Source organism: Oncorhynchus gorbuscha, linkage group LG21, assembly GCF_021184085.1.
Source record: "Oncorhynchus gorbuscha isolate QuinsamMale2020 ecotype Even-year linkage group LG21, OgorEven_v1.0, whole genome shotgun sequence".
Classification (NCBI taxonomy): domain Eukaryota; kingdom Metazoa; phylum Chordata; class Actinopteri; order Salmoniformes; family Salmonidae; genus Oncorhynchus; species Oncorhynchus gorbuscha.
The window spans coordinates 27,552,317-27,568,738 of record NC_060193.1 but is presented as its reverse complement, the minus strand read 5'-3'; the positions used below and the strand labels follow the sequence as shown (position 1 = coordinate 27,568,738).

The 16,422-nt window shown below is 46.1% G+C and overlaps 1 protein-coding gene across 1 annotated transcript in view; it reads right to left on the bottom strand.

Annotated features, from left to right (window-relative positions):
* Positions 1 to 2,702: 2,702 nt before the first annotated feature.
* The window catches only part of LOC124007706 (mitogen-activated protein kinase kinase kinase 11-like), a 40,664-nt gene continuing 26,944 nt past the window's right edge, over positions 2,703 to 16,422 (bottom strand). The window contains exons 6-10 of the mRNA XM_046318414.1: positions 14,805 to 14,921; positions 11,992 to 12,163; positions 11,759 to 11,865; positions 10,775 to 11,488; positions 2,703 to 9,099 (exon numbers count right to left, since the gene is read on the bottom strand). Of these exons, the coding sequence (XP_046174370.1) occupies positions 8,477 to 9,099; positions 10,775 to 11,488; positions 11,759 to 11,865; positions 11,992 to 12,163; positions 14,805 to 14,921 (1,733 nt within the window). The 3' untranslated portion in view covers positions 2,703 to 8,476. The remainder of the gene's footprint in view (positions 9,100 to 10,774; positions 11,489 to 11,758; positions 11,866 to 11,991; positions 12,164 to 14,804; positions 14,922 to 16,422) is intronic.

Genomic DNA, 16,422 nt, shown 5'->3' with positions numbered 1-16,422 from the left:
GGACAAATTCACTTAAATGTGTATTAAAGTAGTCAAAAGCTTGAGTGAAAGTTAGACACACAAATGTCATGCCCCCAAGATATGATAACCTCTCACCATTACAATAACAGGAGATGTTAACATTTTGTGGGAAGGGGTATAATATTTATGCCTCTAACTTCCTCACTCATTATTCACCATTCATTCAGGATTATCCGTAATCATGGTAGCATCCACATTAATGTAGAAGTGTTGAGAAACATTCTATTATTATTCTACCATAAACAAAGTGACTAAATACATTATTTACTATTCATTTCTAATTGGCACAAAATGATCTGAAACACAAATCAAAACAAACAGCAAATGCATCCAACAAGATTGTAGAGTCACGAGCTTGATGTAATCATTACGTGCTAGGAATATGGGACCAAATATTAAAATGGTTCACCTAATATGGATGAAAGCATCCTATAATTTCAAATCCAAAAGTGGTGGAGTATAGAGCCAAAACAACAAAATTGTCACTGTCCCGATACTTTTGGAGCTCACTGTATTTCCACGAATTGTAACAACTTGTGACTTCTCTGCCTGGCCTGTCTTAGTCACAGCGTAAACAAGGTGAGGTGACGTGAGACAGGGTCCTGACAGTGAAGACAAAAACACACTCTCGGATGTGTGTGTGTGGGGAGTGAATGGGTCTGTGAACTCAGCCCCCTCATACAAGCTGTGCGCATAGGCACACACACACCTCAGTAGACACTCATTGCACACGGCTCCTCACCTCATCACTTGTCGTGAAGCTGAGAAGCATTAGTCTCCACAACTGCACTAACACAGTCACACAGTGCACTGTCACCTGTAGAACACGCTTCACCATGGATGGAACACATAGCATTCAAATAAATACCCATGCTTTCAACTGAGCACGACTTTGTGTAGGCCTAATTGCTGTGGACATTTTCACCACCTTATATGCACTGTACAGATTTATATTATCTTCTACAGATAGGTTGTAGCATTACGTAAATGTATTGTGCACCTTAATTTTCAAGAGATGTTTTGTAGCTATTCACCGTTTTAAAAACAGTCCCCTTACAAGGCAACATGTTGAATACAATTCCTTTTTAATTTGTCTGAGTTGGCTGGTCCTTATGCAGCTGGGAACAATATATCCACAAAGAAGGACTATAGCTCTCTAGAGAATCCAAGCGGGCATACCCAGCCTCGGGGTCTGAGTCAAAACTATACAGCATGTCACAGCGCGGCCAATTGTGTGTTCTACGGTTCGCACACTTAACGTTTATGAACGTCCATTACTCTCGTTTACGATACGGTTTTGTAAACCTTTGGAACTTTCATATCACATAATCATTTCAGGAATACAAAAAGACACACTGTGCCTTTCCTCACCTGACATTCACAACATGACTGGGACACCTGCTCGTCGAACATCTCATTCCAAAATGATGAGCATTTATATGGAGTCGGTCCCAAAGGCGTTCGATGGGGTTGAGATCAGGGCTCTGTGCAGGCCAGTCAAGTTATTCCACACTGATCTCAACAAACCATTTCTGTATGGACCTCACTTTGTGCACATGGGCATTGTCATGCTGAAACAGGAAAGGGCCTTCCCAAACTGTTGCCACAATGTTGGAAGCATAGAATCGTCTGGAATGTCATTGTATGCTGTAGCGTTAAGATTTCCCTTCCCTGGAACTAAGGGGCCTAACCCAAACCATGAAAACAGCCCCAGACCATTATTCCACCTCCAAACTTTACAGTTGGCACTATGCATTCATACAGGTAGCGTTCTCCTGGCATCCGTCAAACCCAAACTTGTCCGTTGGACTGCCAGATGTCGAAGCATGATTCATCACGCCAGAGAATGCATTTCCACTCACTCTGATGGCAGCGAGCTTTAAATGGAAAAGGGGATACCTCCATTGTACAACTGAATGCCTTCAACTGATATGTTTCTTCCGCATTTAACCCAAACCCTCTGAGTCAGAGAGGTGCGGGGGGGCTGCCTTAAATCGACATCCACATCTTTGGCACCCAGCCGAAGTTTGGCATTGCGCATGTTGATTTTAGGCTTGTGCGCAGCGGCTTGGCCACGGAAACCCATTTCATGAAGCTCCCGACGACCAGTTCTTGTGCTGAAGTTGCTTCCTGAGGCACGATCTTTACGCACTACAGCACTCGGCGGTCCTGTTTTGTGAGCTTGTGTTGCCTACCACTTAGAGGTTGAGCCGTTTTTGCTCTTAGACGTTTCCACTTCACAATAACAGCCCTTACAGTTGACCAGGGCAGCTCTAGCAAACTGACTTGTTGGGAAAGGTGGCATCCTATGACAGTGCCACGTTGAAAGTCACTGAATGGCTGTGTGCTCACTTTTATACACCTGTCAGCAACGGGTGTGGCTGATAAGGCCAAATCCACTCATTTAAAGGGGTGTCCACATGCTTTTGTATATATATATATATGTATCACTTCCTCGCTGCTTCACCTCATGTCAAATTAAAAGTTCTGCATGAGCGCCATATGTGGGTTAGCAAGTCATGCGCAACACACCATTGCCGTTTTACCCCTCCTCAGCTTGTGGGGGACTTATTTTGACATGAGTTGAGGCAGAAGAATAACACCTTGACAAAAGTACAAAAATAATGTATTTATTATTGTTGGCTTTTGAATCAAAAACGAAAATAACAAACCCACACACGTCAAGGTTGTTATATTTTATTTGGTCTCGTTTTCTTTGAGTTTTTCCTTGATGTATTTCACAGGTTAAACCCAATTAAAAATAGTCAAGAACAAAAAAGACAAGTACACACATTCTCTCACATACACGCCTCTGACGCACAAACAACAAAAGAGTTTTTGATTAGGCCCAGCCCAGTGCGAAATTTCACAAACACACAACACAATGAACGACAACATCCTCGCAAAGCCTAACGACAAAACAGCCTAGCTCATACGAGCAGAAACCAAATCTGGAAGTTGTATTGCAGTATGAGGCAACGCAACATTTCATCACATAGCCCACTGTTTCCAAATCCAGGGTTAAGAAACACTGACATAACATATGCTTTTGAAACAAACAAAAAATGATTCAGAAAGGAATGTTGAACAGAACACAAAGCAAATAGATAGTCTACAAAGACAGGGAGGAGGTCACAAAATGTCCACCGTTGTCAAACCTTGTTTCAGTGAAACTTGAAGACCTCATCTATGTCTAGGTAGATAGCAGTTCTATGCACAGTATGGGTGCTATCGAAGGGATCTCAGTTTGGGATCTTGTTCAATGTCAGGAGGATATATCTCTCAACTATATTTTTGATGATCTAACTATAGTATAAAAGTAGTCTTTGATTTTCTGTTACAAAGAAATACTGGGATGCCTAGAGAGATGTGTGTGATACAAAACCGTTTTTGGTTCAATTTGGAAGCAGGAATGTTAAGATTCGCCCCTGGTGAAGCACCCATACTGTTTTTATCTTAAATACTCCAGTGAAGACCTAAAGTAAAATACAAAAAAAAAAGACAAATTAAAAACCAGGTCGCCCAAAAATATATGAAGCAATCAAGCATCCTAATGTAGACTCTGTCTCTGGCCCTCTTCAAAATGTTTTCAGTCCAGTGTGTAAAAAAAGGGCCGTTATAAATATATCCTCTCATTTGTCCCCCTATATAAAACTCCATTGTAAGCTGATGGGAGCCGGTCACAGCAGGAAGGAGTGCTAAACAGTACTGTGATTCTCTGAGTGGGAGTCCCACGTGTTCTTCCACAAAGTCCCAGGGAATTGCACCGTTCTATTTTCAAATCGGCCGCTTGTTTTCTGATGAATTTGAATTCAATTCAAAACGTTATTGAAGCAGCACCTGAAATAGACCACCCACTACAAATACCCCCAAATACCTTGAATAGCAAAGTTCTTTTCTTTTCTTTTTTCTTATATAGGTTGTTCTGATAGCAACGTTTAACCTTGTCAGCATGTAATGAGGTCTATTCAAATTCAGCAAAGGGCAAGGAAAAGAGTATTCAGACACTTAATTGATCTGATTCGGTCTAATTAGTGTTGACTGGATAATGTTCCCTTTCCATCAACGTCTTAAAAATGTTGACAGTTCCATAAGAGAGAGATTCAAATTCTGTGCTCCGTATGCTTTGTGTACAGGGAACGTCTCTTTGGCACAGGGTCGATTCAAAAATAAAAGTAGTACTTCAGGTGAAACAATTAGTCGTTTAGACCTTGGAACTAAATAACCACACAGATTGGTCCATGCATCGTTTCCTCACACTTCCATGAACTAAACTGAATTCTGGGTAGCCGCTGTTTCCAAATAAAAAGCAAGGTATGGATTGCGGTCATACCTTGTCCATAGACTGGTTTCCTTACCCTGTAAGCAATGTGTCATTTTGTAATATGGGTGAACCATCCCTTTAAGTGTTATCATTTGAACAAGAGGACAACAGATGGTGACCTCGAGTGTTCAGACCGAAACGGATGAGAAATAATGTTTACGCTTAAGAGCTAGCTTCAGAACTAGGCTACACCTGGTATTGGCTTAGACTCAGACAGACACGTAGTTGGCTCCCTAGAGGCCATTGTCTCGCCACAGTTCGTAAAGGTCATTTTAATCATTTTGTTTGATGACATCATGCAGAACAAAGAGACAGGGGCAGGTGTTGCCTTTTAATGCGGTCCACGAAGAGAAATAATCCCCCCTCTGGTGATAATAGCTGGGTACAAAAGGATGGTAATGGAGTCCTTAATCAGGTTTATTTGAATGAACAGCTGATTCATTCAGTCCAGGTAAGCAGCGAGGACACTGGGTAAATGAGCTGCGCCTGACCCCAAGTCTCCATTAACCATGAAGGAGACAAGAGCCGGAAGAAATTGATGTAGTAGACACGAGGCGATTTGCTATGGGAAAGTAAAATAGCTTCAGTGATTTGGTTTAATGTTAATAACTGACACGCTTCAAAGCTCGACATAAATGGACAAAGTAAGCCTGAATGAAGCCAGTATTTGTAGTCGAGTAGTCGTAACATGGTCTATTGGGTTTACCTTCCTCTCCTCCTCTGCAAAGCTCTGTTTCATTTGGCCTGTCAGCCCGGATGGGGACATTGATTCCTGATGACGGATGAGGCAATGCCTGAAAGGGCAGTGCGTCACAAACAACTCGTCACAAGTATTTTTATTGGAACGCCGCGTGTCATCCGCATCAATCTAGGGACGGGCAGCAGAGCGACCCGACAGCGTTCTAGGAATCTAGTCTCCTGTCCAAAAACCTGTCACCACTGTGACCAGGGTTAGAAGACCATGAAGCGAAACAGAGGGGAACAGGCCAAGGACCTGAGGTTTATTTGATTCTATCCAGAGATGAGTGAATCTGAAGTTTTTGTACAACCACAAAAGGTCATTCGCAAGGTCGTCGTCTTTGAACGTCAGTTCAGCTCCTAACAGCGAGTTACTTCAAGAAAATTGTCGATTTTCAATCTCACTACAGGATCAGTGTAGTAAGAGGATCCAAAACGAAGGGTTGATTCCACTGTATCGGTTTGGCTGATGGCTTGCCAAAATCAAAACACACTCCTCAAATGGATCACTCTGACTTTTGACCTAAGATGATAAAATATAGTCAAACTGATATAATCTACACAAGATCGTCACATAAGTGTATAGTGACTCTGCCCTTAGTAGGGCAAACATACAACCTCACAACAGTTAAGAAGTTAAGTTGAGCACATTTTGGGTTCTCTGTGTACGACACTATAGCCTCTGAGGACTTTGACGCATCCAACTGACTGACAGCGTGGCATCTAAGGGAAATCAAAGTCTAAAGAATAGACCTTGAAGTACTGAGTCGGATATGAGGGCTAGGGCCTAGACTCTTGACGTGACAGACAGGCAGCAATACCGAAAACTCTTGCTACAATTGCGACCATCAGTTTCGGTTTCATCCTGTCGCTATGGGAATTGCAGGGGCCGGCTGTAACTGCGACACAAAACCCCATAATGGCGATGGGAGGATGTAGCGCCTGTCGACTTGTATGACGAGGTTATAGCGCAGGGGTCTTGTGTGGATTAGTATTGTAAGCAATAACACACCTGTCACTGCTTTAGACGACTGGGATGGGACATGGAAAAGCCAGGGGGCCAGAGCCGAGGAGCTCTGTATTCATTTTCTGTTTACTGACAGTTTCTCCGTCCCCAAATGGCACTGTATGCCCTATATAGTGCACTACTTAAGTCCAGAGACCTTATAGGCTGTGGTCCAAAGAAGTGCACTACTTCCTCGATGCACATGCACGACACGTCGGTTTAGACCCTTAAGTCAGGGAAATAAAAAGGTGTATTTTTGTGTTTTAAAGCCTTAAATCAAAGTGTCACAGGGTTACAAATACACAAAGCAACCTGTGAAAGGGACGTTTTGAAATGCCAATATGTAATACTATGATGAGTGTGAATACAATTATTGTTTGCAGATGCTCTTATAATCCAAAATATGTCACATTCTTGCCCATTTCCTTGTCCTTTGGCGATGACTACATCACTACTGAGAGTTGCACTGTCTTTATAGGCTCAGTGTCGGTTTACCTCAATGCCGATATCTGTTAACCTCAGTTGAACCACAAATGAAATGCCATAGTGCATGTCACGGCTCCTGGAGTAAATGCTCACATTCTGTTCATGATCTGATATGTAATAGTGAGGGAGACATGTGGGATGACATGCTGTAGTCTTAAACCAGATAGGCCTCTCAAACAAATCTCAGTAAGAATGACCATCTGGATTAAACGTGATAGGTCTCTAAGTAGTTATGTGCAATAAGGGGAGAGGTAGAGAGGGGAGGCACCTTATAGGTTGAGACACAGTCCAGTCAGTAGTCTGTTAGCCAATGGCACGAGTCAATAACAGACCCAATCTCTTTGGCTAAAGAGAAGAGCAGTTAGCCTGACCTGAGAACAAGTGGGATATGAATGATAGTCAAGAACAACTCCTGGCCTTGACTATGTGACCTGACCCGGAAGTAAGAACTCTGGGCCCCCGGTCAGGTCACATGACCAGGAAATTATCTGCCATCCCATTGAAGGGGCATCCTGCCATGGAATCCACTAAAATGCACAGTGCCACTTAAATCTCATTTCAGATCCTGACTCATTAAATACAAACTTTATGTTGGAGGAAAGTAATTAATTAGGCATATCTCCATATTCATTCAATTAACCCTGTCTTTATCGCAACCCTAATTAAATATTATCACCCGGTTCGTCAGCACAGTTATTAAGACTAATCGCAAATCTTGCCACGCAGGTCGATTCTCTTCCCCTAGAATGGAACAGCCAATGTATTCCAATGACATGGCTTTTGTGTGTGTGTGTGTGGGGGGGGGGGGTCTCAACTAAATTTGTTTGCGAGCTATTATACTGTAGCGTACCTCCTAACATGCCAATTAGTCACTTCCTGGATTTAATCCAATCAGATTTACCGGACAGAACCAATCCTGGTACATAATACTGGAAAAATGTGAGGGGCTAAGGTTATAGGTCATACCACTCTGCTATACTGTAGGGAGGGACATGTATAAAAATGTGGGCCGAGGCACTCGTCTCCTGATGCTTTGTCACCTGCCAACCTGCTAAACAAATCAGTCGCATTCTGGGAATGTCGTCAGAATGTTATCTGCTTCCTAGTGGAATGCCTGGGCCCTGCGTTTCTTTTGCTTTATGCAGAAAAGTTTAAAAGGAATTTATGGCGCCTCTGTAGCTATTCTTGAAGTGCTCTCTCACGTTGACCCACCTACAGTCTATTGCAAAGAGAGTCAAATGTTTGAGAGACAACTCTGCTTATAGAGGGTAAGACTTTCATCATCACGTAGCTCCCAGTCCATTGCACATTTAAGCCAAATCATCGAAAATAGGTCCTGAATTAGGTTCACCACTCAAGACAAGGATGCTTTCAGAGCTAGGGAGGATACAGAAAGATAAAGCGAGCCACTGTTTCCAGACACTTCAAAAGTAGTGAGAGAAATGAGTGGGGGAGATAGGGAGGCGTCTGATTGAGTCTGGAGATGCTCACTGATCTGACTCTCCAGAGAGAACGAGAGAGAGGGAGCAAGAGAAAAGAGAGGAGAGTAGAGAGAGAGAGGAATCCTTTGTTTGGAATAAAAGGCGTTGGTACTTGTGCACAGGGCTCCCACTCCAACAATCCATTGTCACTTGGCTAGATGGCTAGCAGGATTAGCTTCCTGGTTGGTTTCTAAGGCAACATGGAGGACAAGTCAAAACCACTCCAGGAGAAATTTTTGTTTTGAAAAGGACTCATTCCTAACACAGGATATACATAGCCTGTACTCCGTCCATTTAGGGTGCGGGGGGGGATTCCTAAAAAAAGAAGAAGAATGTCTGTAAAAACTCTTATGATAAAGTCAAGCTCCGGCCCTCCCGGGGGGGGGGGGGGGGGGTCGGATTAGGGGTTGGGGGTTTAGTTTAGAAGCGATCGTCTCGGAGTTGCGTAGGAGACTTGAAGGGCTTGAGTCCTAGAGTCTTCCTGGGTCGCGTCTTCTCTTTGGTGACATCCAGGGGCTTGACCCCGACCCCGCACGCAGCAGCCCAGCCCAGGTCAATGAGCGGTGAGTCAGCCGGGTTCAGGGGTGCCACCCGGAATGTGGGCAGGGTCGGGGACCCGTTGGTGGAGCAAGGTGCTGAGCGGGAGGTAGGAAACGGCGCAGAGAAGGGGTCAAAGGGCAACGGTGTGTCGCGCGTGATGCCTGACGATGGGTAGGCCCTCAGGGAGAACGGGTCACAGTCCGGGGAGGGGAAGGGGTCACAGTTCGTGAAGGGGTTAGTTGGCGAAGGCTGGTACCCCAGCAGGTGGCAGTCTGACCGCCGGGGCCCCTGGACAACACCATACCCCCCGCCCCCGGCTGAGATGAAGCTCCACGGGTCAATGCGGGGTCGGATGGGGGAGGGGCGCGGGCGCGGGACGACGTTGACCTCCAGGCGACGTGTTTTAGGGCTCCAGAGGCGAGGGTCAGGGAACAGGGAGAAGGGGACTGCAGAGGGCTTGTCTTCTGACTCCAGACTGTCCTGGCAAAGGGGGAGGTCTAAAACTGAGAGAGAGAGGAGAGAGAGGAGAGAGAGGAGAGAGAGGAGAGAGAGGAGAGAGAGGAGAGAGAGGAGAGAGAGGAGAGAGAGGAGAGAGAGGAGAGAGAGAGGAGAGAGAGAGAGAGAGAGAGAGAGAGAGAGAGAGAGAGAGAGAGAGAGAGAGAGAAAGATGACACAGAGATAATAAATATGTATATATCGTTTCACTAAAATGAATCAAATAAGTGTGCAGACATTTTCTTCTTAGTCTAACATTGCAGACTGACAAAAGCCCCACTTTGTTTTTCTAATTGAACCATTCTTTAACTAGGCAAGTCAGTTAACAACAAATTCTTATTTACAATGACGGCCTACCCCGACCAAACCCTGACGACGCTGGGCCAATTGTGCGCCACTCTATGGGACTCCCAAACACGGCCAGTTGTGATACAGCCTGGAATCGAACCAGGATCTGTAGTGACGCCTCCAGCTCTTGAGATGCAGGGCCTTAAAGACTGCCGAGCCACTCGGGAGCCCCGCGATGGAGAGTAGATCCTAACGGGGCATTGAAGAAGCACTGAAGCGAGACGAGCTCACGTGCAGATGATAGGGTTGAAAAGGTGTGGGTGTGGGTGTGTGTGTGTGTTCGATCTGAGACAGCTCTCTGGAGGTGCTAAGGAGTTCAGCTGACACGGAACCACAATCAAGAACTCCACTATCAGAGAACCGACCAAACATCCCTTTTCAGTCAACAAGAACAAATCCTCTGTCGTTAGCTCTCCAAGGCCGCCTCCGAAATGGCACCCTATTGACTTTGGGCCCTGGTCAAAAGTAGTGCACTATATAGGGAATAGGGTGCCATTTGGAACTTCCCCTAAAAAAAGAAAACACCCAAAAGTATAGAAACACAATCACTCAGGCATATTGAGTGGACCCATGAGATTGCAGTCAATTTGCTGCAGTCTGAGTTTTTTTCCTCCCCAGTTCCAGTAATTTCATTTCTATGCTGCCAACAACTTTACAACAACCTGTGTGTTTTCTAAGTCAATATCAGAACAAACATATTGGGGCACAGGGTAACAGATTTGCTACTAGTTTTATGCACCTTTCGACCGCCGCATGCATGTCAAGAGTTGACGAGTTGTTTGATTCTAGCTCTAAGATGAAAGTTATTAGCAGCATTACAAGCAAACGCAGGCTTGATGATCAGCTCGAGGCAGTTCCAAGACGACATCCTTAGAGAGAACACTGTTGCGACTAGATATGAAGTTAGCATATCAAAATGGCACCGCAGGGCAACGCTTTAAAACACCCCTTAGATTCGCTGTGAGAATCTATTACATTTGCAGTGCTCCTGTTCTCCACCATCGTTAAATGACTGACTGGAAAAGTAACGGTCAGAACTGAGCTGCGCTGCGCTTACGTACATGTAAGCATATGGATAAGATGTTAGCTTTTGCTCAAGTAATGATGAAATTTAAAAAATCCCCTGTCTGGAGGGGGAAGGGAAGTGGGGTGAGGGAGTTTGTGTGTGTGTGTGTGTGTGTGTGTGTGTGTGTGTGTGTGTGTGTGTGTGTGTGTGTGTGTGTGTGTGTGTGTGTGTGTGTGTGTGTGTGTGTGTGTGTGTGTGTGTGTGTGCTTGCGTCAATGTGTTGCTCGCATTGCCTGCATTTGTATTTGTGCGTGTGTGTTTACCCTCACCTAGTTGAGAGGCTGAGAGCAGGCTTTGGCTGGACCTCCTCCGCCTGTCCGCCCCGTGGCCCCAGGCGTCACAGACAGGCACCCCGTTGGTGTGGTGGGGGGAAGGGGCCCACTCCGCTGGGCTAGCCTGACCCAGGACCTGGCTCTGCTGCTGGGGACTCCGGGCATGCCTGTGGCAGACCCACTCTCCTGGGCTGGCCTGTTCCTGGGTCTGGTGATGGAGGCTCCGGGGGGCCTGGGGGCTCTGGAGGGCTTGGGCATGCCTGTGGCAGGCCCTTTCCCGGGGGTTAGGGGGTGGCGGCGTGAGGGGCAGGGGCTTCACCTCAGGGGCGTGCAGGGCGCAGGGGAAGTCAAAGAGGGGCCGGGGTAGGGGCTCCGAGCTGGAGAAGGTTATAAGGTCATCCACCACAGGGGGGTCCGAGGAGGGGACTTTGGGGGCCGTGATGTTGACCTCCTGTGGGGGGTGGTGGTGGGGGTTAGTCCGGGGGGGCACCCTGGGGGGGATGTGTGGCACGTCCAAGTGTCGTCCCAGGGCCACGGAGGCCAGGAGAGAGCCTCCTCCCAATAGGGCCCGGTGGGTGCTCCTCAGCAGGCCTCCCAGGGAGCGGTGCTCGGGCCTTGGGGAACCGGCCGGGGAACTCCCCTCCAGCCCCTCCTCACTGCCCGAGTCCCCATGAGATAGAGAAGGCCTAGGGGGCTCCTTCACTGAGGAGCCTGGGGAGATGGAGAGGGAGAGCAAGAAAAAGGTAGAGAGAGAGAGAGAGAGATGGAGAGAGAGAGGTGGAGGCAGGGAGAGAGCGTGAGAGAGATTGAGAGCGGTAAGGAAAGAGATGGTGGTAGCGAGAGGGAGAAAGCGAGCGAGGTAGGTCGGTCAGCTCATGAATACAGAATACTAATTTAGAATTTTACAATCAGCTGTGACCCACTTAGTTAGGCTAGAGGTGGTGTGTGTGCATGTGAATATGGTAGTGATGAAGAGCATACCGTTTTGGGCAGGCTGTGGCGTGGAGGGTCTGTACTCCTCAAAGTCATCCTTGGAGTCTCCGTTCTCATTGCTGTCCATATCCAGGAGTTTGGCTCTCATTGAAAGACTGGAACACACACAAGGACTTGAAAACACACTCGTTCTGCTTTAACTAATACGGTAAACAAATCCAAATCCATATATGGCCCTGTGTATGGAGGGGTGTGAGGGAGAGGTGAGAGGGTTACACTACCTGCTCTCCTGGGGGCTTAAGCGAAGGACTTTGGGGCTCTTGGGACTCTTTGGGCTCTGGGGCCTCCAGTGAGGGCCCAGCCGGTCCCCATTAGCCTGCTTGTTGTGTGGAGGGCCCTCCAGGGGCCACATAGAGCTCAGACCAAATGCCCTGTTGTTCTCACTGGGGCTCACTGGAGAGGAGAGAGAGAGAGAGAGAGAGAGAGAGAGAGAGAGAGAGAGAGAGCGTTCATAAAATAAAACACTTACATGAACACACACAATACATTTCATTTCAAGACCACCTCTGGTACAAGCGCCATGACATAGGTTGGTGACACACAACAATCAAACAGAGTGGTCTTATACAACACGTTACTTTCTCTAGCTGGGATACGTGTGTGCCACCGTGCACCAGAACAGGTGATGTGCTCCGGGCTCAAGCCAAGATTTCACATGTCACTGGAACAGTGTGGAACAGCGGAAGCAAGTACACGGGGGGAGAAACAGAGAATGGGGGGGAACAAAGAGAGCAAAAACAGAAGTAAGACTCCACCTGGTGCCGACACACTTACAGCAGACTTTCTAACCCCCTTTGGGGCTAGCGACGCTAACTCTGTGGGAGCGTTACGCTAATGTTAAACAAACACTGCATGATTCTCAACAGCTCTCGCAGCGTCGTCACACAACAACCATGCCATCCCAGAGGGGTTTTCCGACTCGGAGACGCAAAGTGCTATCAAGTTCGTGTCAGGCACGACATGTCAGAAACCTCTGCGGAGCGATGCTGTGAGAAGACGCTAAGACGCTAGCAAGATGCTAAAGCGCTAACACACTTCTACCCATACGGCCCCTGGATTCAATGAGCCATCGTCTGCTTTGACATTGCTAGCACAGATGTTCGCTAAATAAGGAAATAGATTTCAAATGACAGCCGCACTCGCAAGCCGTGAAAATTACCATTAGGCAGACACGTTACTACCGAGCCATGAACTCAACCCACTTTTTAATGCATAAATGAATCAAACAGATGGTTTTTGAAACTGCTAAACCAATCAAATAATTCATATAAATTAAATTGTGCTCTTAAACTCAACCGCAGCGGTTAGGCCTATTTTATGAGGAATTTTGGGAAAACCCCTTTCAGTCTGTTGCGACGCAGCACATTCCTGTAGACATGTGTGATCTATGGGGAGAATTCCCCCACTAAGGGGAAAACAGTCATTCGCACGTGTCTTTAGCGCCGACTCCAGAACAGTGCTCTTACTCAAATGCGACACAAGCCTCACTCGGGCCAATTCATTCTGGCTGGTATCCAATTCAGTAAAAAGGCATTGAATGTGGAACAGGACATGCATGTGAAAATGCTGACATTAAAACACATGGAGGAAGGACTCCCCTATCTGGTAGAAAGAAGACATTGCAGACATAGAACTTGAAGGCTAAAGCAAATACTCTGCTGATCCCTTATTAAAACAAAGTCTGATAATATTTGGACTGGGACAGCCATTCGAGAGAGAAGGAGAGGGACAAGGAGATAGAGACAAGGGGAGAGAGAGAGAGAGAGAGAGAGAGAGAGAGAGAGAGAGAGAGAGAGAGAGAGAGAGAGAGAGAGAGAGAGAGAGAGAGAGAGAGAGAGAGAGATAAGGAGAATGAGAGATAAGGAGAGAGAGAGAGATAAGGAGAGAGAGAGAGATAAGGAGAGAGAGAGAGATAAGGAGAGAGAGAGAGATAAGGAGAGAGAGAGAGAGAATGAGAGAGAAGGAGAGAGAGAGAGAGGAGAGAGAGATAATGAGAGAGAGGAGAGATAAGGAGAGAGAGAGAGATAAGGAGAGAGAGAGAGAGAGAGAGAGAATGAGAGAGAGAGAGAAGGAGAGAGAGGAGAGAGAGATAATGAGAGAGAGAGAAGGAGAGAGAGAGAGAAGGAGAGAGATAATGAGAGAGAGAGAGATAATGAGAGAGAGAGAGAGAGAGAGAGAGAGAGAGAGAGAGAGAGAGAGAAGGAGATAGAGAGAGAGAGAGAGAGAGAGAGAGAGAGAAGGAGAGGGACAAGGAGATAGAGACAAGGGGAGAGAGAGAGAGAGAGAGAGAGAGAGAGAGAGAGAGAGAGAGAGAGAGAGAATGAGAGATAAGGAGAGAGAGAGAGAGATAAGGAGAGAGAGAGAGATAAGGAGAGAGAGAGATAAGGAGAGAGAGAGATAAGGAGAGAGAGAGAGATAAGGAGAGAGAGAGAGATAAGGAGAGAGAGAGAGATAAGGAGAGAGAGAGAGAGAATGAGAGAGAGGAGAGAGAGATAAGGAGAGAGAGAGAGGAGAGATAAGGAGAGAGAGAGAGATAAGGAGAGAGAGAGAGAGATAAGGAGAGAGAGAGAGAAGGAGAGAGAGATAATGAGAGAGATAATGAGAGAGAGAGAAGGAGAGAGAGATAATGAGAGGAGAGAGAGATAATGAGAGAGAGAGAGATAGAATGAGAGAGAGAGAGAGATAGAATGAGAGAGAGAGAGAGATAGAATGAGAGAGAGAGAGAGAGAGAGAGAGAGAGAGAGAGAGAGAGAGAGAGAGAGAGAGAGAGAGAGAGAGAGAGAGAGAGAGAGAGAGAGAGAGAGAGAGAGAGAGAGAGAGAGAGAGAGAGAGAGAGAGAGAGAGAGAGAGAGAGAGAGAGAGAGAGAGAAGGGGAGAGAGAGAAGGGGAGAGAGAGAAGGGGAGAGAGAATGTAAAGGGCTGAGTGAAGTGAGCAAGGATGGGGTGTATGTAAACAGACAATGTCTAGTGTGCAAACTGAGAGGGTGTGTGTATGTGTGGTGAGGAGAGAGAGAGAGAGAGAGACCACGCTCACGTTGGATTGCTCGGAAGCGTGGGCCGAAGGAGGGAGAGGTGCCGGAGCCCAGATCGGGAGAGTTGCGTCTCTTCTCCAGCCCTGGAGACGCCTGCACTGTGATCTTATGGATGAAGTCTGGAAGAGAGATACACCAGATGTGAGAACAGGCCACACACACAGAAACAATCAAATCACAATCCTGGGTCCTGTTCAGTAGAGAGAAAACGTTTTGAAAACGGAGTAAACGGGGATGTAGTACCGGATCTTGTGCACAATAAGAACAGAGATGTATTTTACCGCTGTAAAGCCTTTTGCTGTGGTGTGCCCTACTGAACTTGACTCAGAATCGAACAGGCAAGGAACTAACATGTGCTTGTGTTTGGCAAAATTGTTTTTCTAGGTCCTCCTTGAAAATAATTTATGTGGTAGAGTGGGTGTCTGAATTTCTTTTTCATGTAATGCCATGAGAATACGGTCATTTGCGAGGCCAAGCTAAACGAAAACACGAGACGCCTGAAGGATGTCTGTCCTGGGTTTGCGTAGCAGGATAATGTATCTTTGTGGGTGTGGAGGTTGAAATGCAATAGAGCAAGAGAGAGAAGGGCCAGCCAGGGGTGACAGGAAGCCCAGAGGCGTGGTTGAGTTGGCCCCATGTCCCTCTCATCAACCCCCCATCAAATCACTACCCTGCTGCTGGGAAAGACCACAGCCTCCAAAACACACCTCACACAGACATATGCCACACACTCGTATGCATAAACAAGTGTGCGCACACAGACTGAACATGCATGCACAGAGTTTACCCACACACAGACAGTACTCACGCGCGCAGTAAGAGTCTGTGCGCATTTGGAAAGAGAGGGAGCGTATCTGTATGAGAAACGTTGAGTGTGCCCATATGAGGGCAGATAGCCTGTTCCTAGGCCGTCATTGAAAATAAGAATTTGTTCTTATCTGACTTAGTTAAATAAAGCTAAAATAAAATAAAATGACGCATGACGACTGCGCAGCATGAGAGAGAGTGAGTGGGTTTGCTTCTATGGTGAGTTTCTTATCCGTAGACAATGGTAGTAGTCTACAGGAGAAAGGGACCCTATAGTAGATTATGGCCTTACTAAAACGACACACTGTGTACTTCTAGTTCTACCTACTATTTTAGAACGTCCCGTTTAGTGAAAACCTATGCAGTTAGCAACACATATCAACGGGTTTTTGGACAGCTATTGTAAGTAGAGGTCGACCGATTATGATTTTTCAACGCTGATACCGATTATATAGACCAAGAAAAGCCGATACCGATTAATCGACCAATTTTTTAAGATGTCGTTTTCATTATTACAAATACAACAATACTGAATTAACACTTATTTTAACTTAATATAATACATCAATAAAATCAATTTAGCCTCAAATAAATAATGAAACATGTTCAATTTGGTTTAAATAATGCAAAAACAAAAGTGTTGGAGAAGAAAGTAAAAGTGCAACAAAAAAAAAGCTAAATTTTAAGTTCCTTGCTCAGGACATGAGAACATATGAAAGCTGGTGGTTCATTTTAACATGAGTCTTCAATATTCCCAGGTAAAAAGTTTTTGGTTTATAGGAATTATAGGACTATTTCTCTCTATACCATTTG